Raw genomic sequence first — 12,718 nt, 5'->3', positions numbered from 1 at the left:
TGTTGTAAGATGCAGTCATACGTTTGCAGCAAGTCTGCCGGTTGTCAGATGATATCACAGTTATGCATACCCCACAGCTATAGGTAGTCAGATGATATCTTACTTTCTAACCGCGGCTGCATGTTGTCACATGATATAAGAGTTAGTGATCACAGTTGTAGGTAGTCAGATATGCTATTATACTTTTACACCATGGTTGCATGTTGTCAGATGACATCACAGTTATATATACACCACAGCTGTAGGAAGTCAGATGATATCATACTTTCATACCATGACTGCATGTTGTCAGATGATATCACAGTTATATACACCACAGCTGTATGTAGTCAGATGCTATCATGCTTTCACGCCATGGCTGCATGTTGTCACGTGATATCACAGTTATATATACACCACAGCGCTGTAGGTAGACAGATGCTACTATACTTTTACACCATTGCTGCATGTTGTCGGATGATATCACAGTTATATATACACCACAGCTGTAGGTAGTCAGATGATACTATACTTTTACACCATGACTGCATGTTGTCAGATTATATCACAGCTATATACCACGTCTGTGTGCAGTCAGTTACTGTAACAAGTATAGATAATGGCTTTTGAAAACTGACCTTCCTTGTGCAGCCTAAACACATATAATTGTGGTTTCAAATCCCTTATTTCTCTCTCTCATCTTTCCTTATCTCTCTCCCCTCTCCATTTTTGTAAAAACAAAACTACTTATGTTGTGCATGTAATGCGAGAGAAAGAGAAGAAAACAAAACAACAGGATAAGGCTTCCCCATATATCTGGAAAATATATATTGTAACCCGTCTGCTCCGTAACAATAGACGGAAGAAAGTTTAAAAAATCTGCAACCAGCACTTAATTTCGTGTTAGAAACCGCATCTAGACGCCTCTGAGAATCAGCCTATACGGATCTTCCCTTATTTTCCTGTTAGAATCTGCACTTTGTGTCCTGTAAGAATCTGCACTTAATTGCCTATAACGAGAATCTTCTCTTAGTTGCCTGTAAGAATCACAAGACGGACGCCTCACTCAGACACGCGATATTTTACTGTTTGGTGTGTCACATCCAAGGTCCCAACCAAATCACTATCTGATATCCGGGCCTCTCCCTCTCCGGGCAAGTGGTATGTTCACTTTTGCACATGAGTCTTCTTCAGTTCTTGGGACTCACCAGGAAATACTACAAGACGGTGATTCAGTAAGTTTATTGGCATAATAGGTTTCAGTATTTACATGACAATGAAAATGCACAATGGGAAAGGTGAAGCTGATGTTTGTCCAGGTAGGTAGCATGCTCTGTAATAAGATTGTGTGGAAATATGTATGCCCTCATCATGTCAATTTCATTGTGTGAAACTGTAAAATAATTTAACATAGAGCGGGTATGTTGTGTGTGCGCTTGTCCACGTATTTGTATGTGGGTCTGAAATTCTTGCCTCTCATATAACATCCCGCGTATCATGGGGTCCGGCAGGTACGTGAAGATCACTTTTGAAGCAGGGTTTGTATTCAAGGCCTATTTTCAACCCCACCTGTTATATTGTTGAATGTAGGCATACACCAATGCCAATCATTAATCTCTTCCACAGAACAGTTCATCTGTAGTTACCAGCATGTCATCTCTTGATATAAATATAGCTGCATCTAATATCGACGAGCGCGAACATATTGGGTTCATAGTTTTCATACGATGCCCTTGGGCAAAATATCACTCTGTCATGGTGACGTTACGTCATGAACAATGTTTATGATGTCATGATGCTACATGCAGCGACGGCAGGGAGCCAGCCTGTATTTGAAAGTAGATTTGGTTTAAATTTGCTCAATTTGACGACTTCGGTAATAAAGAAAATGTTATATTCGTGCCCATATCATAACGTGTATACGACACTCGTGCTAAAACATTGATATATCAGCTCTTGCTCGGGAAATGCCAACATTTATGCACGCGTGGCGTAAACATAGTATGACATGGACACTCGTATAATATCCTCTACATACATTTAACTGAACGGCCAGATTCACAGATGCCCTCAGTTGCTCTACGATTTACTGTAATAAAAGTTCCTGATGCATGTCAAGGATCTGGTTGCATGTTAATCCATACACATATTTGCAAAAGGAACATTAACCAACTTGGAGTGTAAGAGTTGTGAAAGTGTGACCCAGTGCTTGTTTGAACGGTTAGAGGTATTACAGGCAAATTCAAGTCTCTTTTCCCTGTATGTCGCGATGGAAAGGAATACCCTTTGAAATCTGTATTCAACATATTGAGGTAACCCAGTCGTTTGCACTCCGTGAAGGCTGTCGATGAGTTGGCAAACAGGAAGTGAGTCAGGTTAGCCGGAAGTGGCGGTGGGGTTGGAGGTCTTGGGCATGAGCAGTCGTGTTGCGTGTGACGTCCATTGACATCGTTATCTTCGTCATGTGTTTCAGATCTGAAGGGCGGCATTTGTTTGAGGTCGGCTTTCTGAAGCTCCGCTGTAACACAAAGGTCAGAGCGTTAAAGGGAGATAATTCACACTTACGTCTATTCTAGGTTCTCGAGACACTTTTAGAAGTTGGCACTGAAGTCAAAGGCAAGTATTATGGATGAAAACTCCCCTATTGTATTTTACAACGTCTCTGGGCTATTCGTCTGGGCATTTGAGATGGCCGCCACTGTGGCACGTAAAGGTGCTACAATACGAATTTGTTTAAGTGACAGACAACCCAGCTTCAAGCTAGTGAGATAAAGAGCAATGTGCAACTCAGCCACAGTGCGGTCATCTGCTATCACCTGCTCTAGTGATGGAAGGCTCACTCACTCACTCTTAATGAATATATTGTCAGATTGCACAAGAAACTTATAATTCACAGAATGTAAACTTCAGTCACCCCTGTACCTGTTTGTTTCCGTATTCCATCAACAGAGTCTGAGACATTCCAAGACACGTGGATCTACGCCTTCGCTAGAATGTTGCATGCTGTTTTACGATCACTTCCGTGTGATGTCTGCCACATGAGCTCACTGGAACTCGGTTATCAACTGGAACCATATCTGAGTGGCAACCGATTTCTTAATGTCATTGGACTGACTGATTTGTCCATGCTTGGCGTTCTTTCACTTGATCTAACAGCCCAGCGTCGATTATCGACGTTATGTTTGTGATGGTTTGAAGTCCCAAATCTGCTGCTGACAGACTGAGAACAATGCAGCGCTTCAGCAACATGACCCGTAAACAGACAGAACGGCCACTTCAGTAATTACTAGTTGTGTCGGGACCGTTAGGTTCCTAGAATATTACGTAAATCTACTCACAACCGAGACTGAGAGACAATGGTAAGACCTAGTACCATGTGTTGTGGACGGTGTTGTGGGTGGTGTCCAGGGTCACGGGGTTGATGATGGCCACAGTGTTGTGGGTGGTGTCCGAGGTCAGGGAGTTAATGATGGTCACAGTGTTGTGGGTGGAGTCCGAGGTCAGGGAGTTAATGATGGTCACAGTGTTGTGGGTGGTGTCCAGGGTCACGGGGTTGATGATGGTCACAGTGTTGTTGTTGGTGTCCAGGGTCACGGGGTTGATGATGGTCACAGTGTTGTGGGTGGTGTCCAGGGTCACGGGGTTGATGATGGTCACAGTGTTGTTGGTGGTGTCCGTGGTCAGGGAGTTAATGATGGTCACAGTGTTGTGGGTGGTGTCCAGGGTCACGGGGTTGATGATGGTCACAGTGTTGTGGATGGTGTCCGAGGTCAGTGAATTCATGATGGTCACAGTGTTGTGGGTGGTGTCCGAGGTCAGGGAGTTAATGATGGTCACAGTGTTGTGGGTGGTGTCCGAGGTCAGGGAGTTAATGATGAACACAGTGTTGTGGGTGGTGTCCGAGGTCAGGGAGTTAATGATGGTCACAGTGTTGTGGGTGGTGTCCGAGGTCAGGGAATTCATGATGGTCACAGTGTTGTGGGTGGTGTCCGAGGTCAGGGAGTTAATGATGGTCACAGTGTTGTGGGTGGTGTCCGGGGTCAGGGAGTTAATGATGGTCACAGTGTTGTGGGTGGTGTCCGAGGTCAGGGAGTTCATGATGGTCACAGTGTTGTGGGTGGTGTCCGAGGTCAGGGAGTTCATGATGGTCACAGTGTTGTGGGTGGTGTCCGAGGTCAGGGAGTTCATGATGGTCACAGTGTTGTGGGTGGTGTCAGAGGTTAGGGAGTTAATGATGGTCACAGTGTTGTGGGTGGTGTCCGTGGTCACGGGGTTGATGATGCCCACAGTGTTGTGGGTGGTGTCCGAGGTCAGGGAGTTAATGATGAACACAGTGTTGTGGGTGGTGTCCGAGGTCAGGGAGTTAATGATGAACACAGTGTTGTGGGTGGTGTCCGAGGTCAGGGAGTTAATGATGAACAGTGTTGTTGGTGGTGTCCGGGGTGAGGGAGTTAATGTTGGTCACAGTGTTGTTGGTGGTGTCCGGGGTGAGGGAGTTAATGATGAACACAGTGTTGTTGGTGGTGTCCGAGGTCAGGGAGTTAATGATGAACACAGTGTTGTGGGTGGTGTCCGGGGTGAGGGAGATAATGATGAACACAGTGTTGTGGGTGGTGCCCGGGGTTGTGGGTGGTGTCCGGGGTTGTGGGTGGTTTCATCGTTACCTCGTGCCGCTGAAGATAGATTCCTCACTTGGAATCACACTCACGGGCATACACACAAATACGTTCTGCTCTCGTCTCATAGTACATCAGCAGAATTTTATAGCCATCAAATCCCTTGGTTCATGCCTTCTGTACAAAACAAATCCAACAACACAAGAGTTCCAGAAACACATAGACCTTTACTTCTAAAGTCGTAACAACAGTACACGCAGCTGTGACGGGAGTGAGTCCACGACACGACGGCTTTCACTCACAACCTCACCGAACGCATCGTGGGACTCTACCAACACACTGAAGGACACCTAAAGGATATGCCAGACGTAGACGAATACATATAGTAAGTTGAGCATGCTTCTAAATGAAGGATCCATATAAATTGAGACTACTGAAAGATATACCCATCTGTCGTCATATAAACCGACTTGAGGTAACAGGTTAATCCGCGTCACCATGGTATTGAATACGTCAATACGTCAACAAGATACAATGGGGTGGATCACAACGCATATGTACGTGTCAGTGCATGATGAGGAACAGTTGACCAATGGATGGCCAAGTTGTCGTCATGTCTAAATACAACCGTAATGTAAAACAAGCCATCGTGACACAAAGTGGTTCAAACTATCACAATGAATTTATATAAATATATATTCCGATCAGGTGAGAGAAGTTGGCAGGTGACAAAACTCCACAATGACATGTATGTTGTTTTGATGTAACACGTGTATTTTGGTAAGATATGGATGATAGCTAACCCGGGTGTAAGGGTTCCAAATGTCCAGGAGTGTGTGAACATGTTGCACTGATTTTGGATACAGTATGACAGATAAATTAATAAATGTATTGAGGGCCATCGTTGTGAGAAAGTCTATGAACAGTCACGAGGTTTGGTGGACGGTTGTGTCTACTGCAGTGGACAAAGGCTGGGTACAGTCTATACACAACTGCATTTACGACGGCTCATACAATACTCTACGAGAGATCTCACATACCTAAATGTACAGAACATTTATAATAATTGCACATTGTAGACGCCGATTAAGGACGAGGTTACATGGTTGATATGCACCAATCATTGCACTTCAGAATAAGGTCTCCGTGTCAACGTGTGTAAGTTTAACCAATCACTGCACGCCTTTCATATCGATCTCCACATATCAGCTGTTAGTCGGTTTCTTATTGGTTGCTTTGCGGAAGGATTTGCGTGCTTTAGGCTTGTCTCGTCCATGCTCATCTGCATATGCCCGTAAGATAGAAGGCAAGGCTGAAGGGTCGTTTAGCTCTAGTTCTGCGAAAAGACAGAGAGAAAGTGAAAGGCAGAGCATGCTCATTCCCACGTGACATTCGCAAATCATGCACAATCGACTCCTACGCGTGACCACTACACTGGACGCGTATACTTGACCCTATAGCTACTCTTGACCCCTAAAGATCCCTTCTCTTGAACCCTACACTTAACTCATACTCTTGGTCCCAACACTTCACCTCTACACTTGAGCTGTACACTTGAACCACACATGCGAGATCTACACTTGATCCATACACTTAACCCCTTTACATGGCCCTACATTTGGCCCCTACATTTCACCCCTACACCTGAGCCTACCCAAATATCTCGCTAGTTTCATTCTAACCACCATCAAACTCAGAGGTGTACTGTTTTGCGCTTCAGTTCATATATACTCTCCGAAACTAAAACCATCTCAGCAATACCGTACATTTGCAGTGAGAAGACATCGAATTTGAGGCTGGTGGCATTTGAAAAAATATAGACTAGTATACAAAAATGTGACCTTTACCTTCGATAGACATAAGCATGTCATGAGGCAGAATGTGTTAGGATATATGAAAGCAGAGATTCATGCCTGGAGAAGATGCAAAGCCTCAGGCGGTGTCAATGACTGAACCATGTTTTAATTTGACCCAAACATTGGTGATCTGGTACTGTTGTCACACCGTGCTGTGTGGATGTTGTCTATCAGGACATGCACTCAGGAGTTAGTGACAGGGTATAAATCAAGGCGTGTTTAGACGTTACACCGTTAGCATTCCTCTTTAAGTTTATATTAGGTCTTCCTGTCTTTATGCACCGTTCGATGGCGTCCTTTGAACAGAGGATTGAGTTAAATATGTAACTTCGCATCTATAACTACATGTGTCTCCCACCTGACACAAACCTCACCCGTCTCACCTGCGAGTTTCGGGAAGATCCGCTCCAGCAGCAGAATACGGTCTGCCAGGACGTCCACGGTCTTCCTGGCATCCACGGTCGAGTTGAGCTCCCTTTCCAGTTCAAGAACACGGCCCTCCAAGTAGTCGACTCTCTCCTCGAGTCGAAGGATTCTGTTCTCTTGTGCTGGACAAAAGCAACAAACGCTGTTGGTGTCTTTCAGTTACAATAACTGATGGAGATGTTTTGAACAGATGAATCAGTTTTCAGGGCTCTACTGTAGTATACTCAGCATAGTTGCTACATCACAAGCGTTCAGTCGCAGTTAACTTTGAGCAACGTGCTTGCTTCAAATATTATGCTCTGAGATTCTGTAAAGTGGTGTAACTCTATTCTAAAGATGCAAATACAATTCAAGATACATCTGTATCAGAGATTTAACACTTTTGATCGAGGCTGTTTAGGAAATGGAGCAGAAAAGGTCTTCACCATACATGTGATGTAATGTGACATCACAAAACCGTATTTAGGTAGTCATATTACTATCATATAGATATACACTTTGGATAGATGTAACTCCATTCTAAATATACAAACACAATTCAAGATTCATCTGTGGGGTTTAGGTTGGTTTTGACAGCTTGGGCCAAGTCGGATCGAACAATTTTGAGAGTGTGGATGAAAAGATCGGACCTTTCACCAGTGGCCATACTTTCAAGACGATGGACAGTGACCCCCAGAAGTGGTCTTTTCTAGTATATTATAGATGTAATTAAAGCTTTCCCAGGCCGGCAGAAATGTATTTCAGACTTTAGTTAACTTTGCTCACAGACCGTCGTTTTCCTGGGTTTTAAACGATTTAATCGCAGCAAGATTATTATGGTGCACGATTGTGGCTTCCGATTGTTGTACTTACTAAATGTAGGCATTGTTTTCGATTATGGCATAATTAGCAAAATCCCTATAATATCGTCACCCGCCTATACTTGGAGGTGTATAAGATGTATTCTGACACTCAGTCCCTGGTAAAACCCAAACATATTTCCCTCCCCATTTTTTAAAAAACGTTAGCTTCAGATTTCCATCATCAGAATCATGTTACTGGGTCTACTTTTTAGTTTAGATGGCTTCATTCGTTTCTATCCAAATTAGTCTTTGGGAAAGCCACATTAACTCTGTGCGCCTAGTAGGTAACAAGAGTTGTATGATCACAGGGGAGTTGAGATTGATAATACGATGTACCGTTTTGATGGACATCCGCTGATCTACGGAAAACAAAAGTGGCTTTGGGCAGGTGAAATGGCTATCGGCGATGTACAATATAAGATGTCCACTGGTCATGAGGGGACCATAGCCTGATGTACCTTCGATGTTTGTTTATGTTCCCATCAACCTTCGTGCACAGCGTACAAACATCGAGGGTACATCAACCCATGGACCCCGAGGGACCAGTGAACATCGTACTTAACTTTTCTAACACCTTAATGAACTTTTGAACTGTTTTGAACATGGGTATCGGATCGTTTACCTCAGCGAACCTGTGTGAATTAAACGATTCGAATCCTGCATCTTGTTATTTGTCTTCTCAGTATTCACATGGACTAAATTTGCACGTTTTCTTTGCTTATCTATCGCTAGATTTTGCAGACGATGACGACATATCCCCCCGACCCCTACATGTTTGAAAGGGCAAATACTCTGAGAGTTACTCATTGTTTTTTTAGACTAAGTTTGAATTGTTGCCATGGAATTCATGGAAATTATAAATGTCATATTTCTGTAACCAGCAAAGTCACAATTTCAAGATCTGTCTCATATATCTGCCAAGATCTTTTGAAAGATATGAAATGGTTTTCGAGTTGTGCTCTGGGAACGAAGCCCACCCCTCCATTTTGAGACTAAGTCCGAAACGTTTCCATGGAAACCGAGAAAATATTACATCACAAAAACCTTTAAGAATCAAAAGGCATCACGTTGGGGTCTGCCATACATATCTAGAAAGTTTTACTAACAGATATTAAGAAGTTTTTGAGTTCTGATCTGGAAATGAAACACACCTCTCACTTTTCAGACTAGGTCCAAAACGTTTCCATGGAAACCGAGAAAATAATAAATCACAAGATTGCAAAAGGCACCACAGTAGGTTCTGATTGATATATCTAACATGTTTTTCAGAAAAAACATTGGACCCGTCGGGTTTGAGTTCTGCTCCGGAAACCAAACAGACCTCTCACTTTTGAGACTATGTCTGAAACATTTCCATGGAAAATAATAAATCACAAAAACCTGCAAATACCAAAAGGCACCACTATAGGTTCAGATTGATATATCTACCAAGTTTTACAGGAACATATTGAATAGTTTTTGAGTTCTGTTCCTGAAACGAAGCCCATCCCTCCATTTTGAGACTATGTCCGAAACGTTTCCATGGAAACCAAAAAACAAAAATAAAAACGTCACCGAAACCTGTACATAGCAAAAGGCACCACTTAGCTACTGACTGATATATCTACCAAGTTTTGCAGAAAAATATTGAATGGTTTTGGAGTTCTGCTCCGGAAACAAAATGATTACGGACGGACGGACGGACAGACGAGACGTCGACTATATCAACCCGCATTACATGCCGGGGGGATAAAAAACAAAGCTATCTCCCTAAAATCGACTTGAATTCGTAAAACATCGGTAATTTCCGTACATCATACGTGAATCAATGTTACAACCACGAAGTACCGAACGAGTTGCCATTGGCAGCAGGGTGCATAGCAATGCACCTCGCTTGTAAGCAGGGTACACTGAAAATAATAGAGGAGAGCTCAGCCAGTCAGAAAGTGACATTTATGTATGAGGTAAGATAAATGTCAGTATGCATGTGTATGTATGTAGTGTATTTTAGGTTGTGTATAATGAACAGGTTTATGGGGAGACGGTTATTGAGACTTTGTGTTGAGGTTTCATATTTACCTTTCTCTCTCTGTTCATCTTTCAGTGTGGGCTTGCCTGGTGGCCCCTTAGGCCCGACTTTGCCCTGCTCGCCCCTCGGCCCTCGCTCGCCCCTCGGACCCACGGGACCTGGCGCACCTGGTAGTCCAGGCGACCCGACGGGCCCAACTTGACCAATAACTGTCGGAGTTGAACCTCTGTCTGGGTCAGCTTTGAGAGTAACGCCTGGTGGCCCGGGAGGACCCTGAGGGCCGGTTTTACCCCTCGGACCTTCAGGCCCCGCCTCCCCTCTAGGCCCAGGGGGGCACTTACACGCTTGAGCCTCTGGAGATTTCAAGGCACTGGGTGCGGAATGAGTGTATGTCATCTGAAATAACACATGGAACGAAGCATGCTAAGTGACCAGGTATCACATGGTCGATGTTCCAGATACACAGTGAGTGAGTGAGTGAGTGAGTGAATGAGTGAGTGAGTGAGTGAGTGAGTGAGTGAGTGAGTGAGTGAGTGAGTGAGTGAGGTTTTAGGCCGCTTTCAGCAATATTCCAGCAATATAACGGAAGTGGGCTTCCCACATTGTACCCATGTGGGGAATCGAACCTGGGACTTCGGCCATCTTCGAACACTTTATTCATCAAGCTACCCCACAGTCCCTGTACCCTTACAGAGTATTGTTCTCCATGGCTGTTTGGTGAACACCGTGGAACATGCGAACAGTTAACATTAAGTATGTATGCATGGTTTCTTCCACCAACTACTGGATGGCAGCTTTCTCACACCGTCCAGCTTCATATATTTCATTTCGGAAACCTCGATCACAACAGTAGGGAACCGATTATGATTAATTTTTATATTTTTATCACAACAATATATTATAGTGCAGCCGTATAATTGTGGTTTCGGTAGCAGACATTACCAGACATCGCATTTGACTCTGAATGCGTTGTTCGCTCATACAGTAATCCAAGTTTTTCGTTTCCCGATATATACTTTTACAATGGTAGCTACGTCCCTGTCATATCGCATTCCAAATGCATGGGAGGCTGAAGATCTTTTCTAACAGATCTTCACGTTTCTCCCGGGATAAGCAAACAACATCTGCGATTTCCTTACGAAGAATAACCACTAAATTCACTGACACCCAATTTGTATGAATGTAAGAAATAAACGTACAGCGGAAATCAGAATCAAAATAATAAATTTACACACACAGCATGACATCAAAACAGCAGCTGCTTCCTACACAAAACCGCACAAGGAGGAGTTTCTGAAGCGGTTGTACAATCATGATAGTCTGACCGTGCTGAAGTCGAGCAGGCACGCCGAGGTGGAAGAATGAACATTCCCTTTGTTCCCGTTTATCATGGTATTCAGAGACCCGTGACCCTGGTCCTTCTCACCTGTCTAACAATGCTCTCAGTGCTGTCTAGTCTAGCCTTCAGCTCTCGTATACTGGTGCAGTTGAAGCATTCTGGAAGCAAATCCAAATGTTCACAGTCCATAGGGAAACCGGTTTGGTGGGAGTGTCACAAAGCTCAATAATTTCACTCGGACTGGCACAAGGGCACAAAAGGGACCAAATACACTGTGAGGATAGATAGAACCTGGAACAATGCTACATTCGGTACAGACTATACACATAGTGGTAATGGAATCTGGGGATTCCAAATTTACTTCCATCGCAGTTGTCTCCCCTTACCTTCCTCGCAGTTGTCTCCCCAGAATCCGGGACAACACCGCCATTTTCTCTCCTTCAGTTGACGGTACACTATAGTGTATTTCCTGGAGGTGTACTCTGTCCTGGAACACAGAGAGCATGTAACTGTTAGGTCAGTGGAGGCATTGATATCTGCATGAACTAAAGGGGCAACACGACCTGTAACTCGGTCTTTGTTATCACACTCCATTTCCCGTAAAGTTGTCGGTTTGTCGGTGGGTTTCAGGCCATGACTTTAATGGTGTACAATGTGGGTGTTATTGCACAGCCCCTGAAGTGGTCTGTTCCTGCCCTTCTAAAGTGCATCTCCCCGTGCCGTGCTTGTGCATGATTCAAATACAGTTAAAGGTAACGTGCTTCTGTTGAAGAATCAGATTTTACTGTGAGTGGGTGACCCTTGCAGGTCCGGATCAGAATATTGGCCTTCAGTAATCCATGCTTGTTAGAGGTGACTAACGGGATGGGGTAGTCAGGCTTGATTGTCTGGCCCAGACTCGATTATTTGCAGACCGCCGCCATATAGCTGGGATATTACTGAGTGCGGCGTAAAACACTCGCTGTCTGACCCTCTAAGGTTTACTCTCCAGTCAACTCCCATAAAGTGAATGTCGATCTTATACCAGGAGTGTAGGTCCCTTAAAAAAGAAGAAATATTACAGACTTGTGAAGTAATGATCGACCTCAAGCTGTTAACAACCGTACAGATATATGATGTGCTTGGGAAGGATTGACTTGGATTAAATGTGGCGTTGGGATGGAAATGGCAGGGTAAAGTGCCTGGTCGTTGGGGACGGAAGTCCTCCCAGTAGTTTCTAACGCACATTTATCTTAATACAAAAGACATGTTTGACATCTAGGAACACATGAGAGTGTGATAAGAGAGACTGGTGATATATGAGGGAGATAACAGAGAACGGGGTGTGTGGTACCTGAGGTTGATCTAATGCTGTATATATCTGATAGGTTCCGCGGTGGCCGTACTGGTGGACACTACGTGTCAATACGGGTAACATCTCCAGTTATCATTACTGACACGTGAGCGATTCAGACAGTATGCATTACTGAAAGATATCCTGATACAGCATGTATTCTGTGTGCTATTAATCTTGCTTCATTATGATTGCGGAACAATGGACCAGGGCCGAAGGCGAATAATTGTTTGATTTCACGCTGAAAAAATGACCGGGCCGAGGATGTTGTGGGAGAGCAGGTTTCTATTACATATAGGCTGCAGGAACGTATATACGC

The 12,718-nt window shown here is 44.0% G+C and overlaps 1 protein-coding gene across 1 annotated transcript in view; it reads right to left on the bottom strand.

Annotated features, from left to right (window-relative positions):
• Nucleotides 1-1,205: 1,205 nt before the first annotated feature.
• The window catches only part of LOC137293063 (uncharacterized), a 34,424-nt gene continuing 22,911 nt past the window's right edge, over nt 1,206-12,718 (bottom strand). The window contains exons 3-7 of the mRNA XM_067823880.1: nt 11,453-11,553; nt 11,154-11,224; nt 9,778-10,123; nt 6,835-6,999; nt 1,206-2,497 (exon numbers count right to left, since the gene is read on the bottom strand). Coding sequence (XP_067679981.1) covers nt 2,094-2,497; nt 6,835-6,999; nt 9,778-10,123; nt 11,154-11,224; nt 11,453-11,553 — 1,087 coding nt within the window. The 3' untranslated portion in view covers nt 1,206-2,093. The remainder of the gene's footprint in view (nt 2,498-6,834; nt 7,000-9,777; nt 10,124-11,153; nt 11,225-11,452; nt 11,554-12,718) is intronic.

Source organism: Haliotis asinina, chromosome 1 (assembly GCF_037392515.1).
Source record: "Haliotis asinina isolate JCU_RB_2024 chromosome 1, JCU_Hal_asi_v2, whole genome shotgun sequence".
In the NCBI taxonomy this organism is placed as follows: Eukaryota; Metazoa; Mollusca; class Gastropoda; order Lepetellida; family Haliotidae; genus Haliotis; species Haliotis asinina.
The sequence above is the reverse complement of the archived record's forward strand: the minus strand, read 5'-3'. Positions and strand labels throughout refer to the sequence as shown.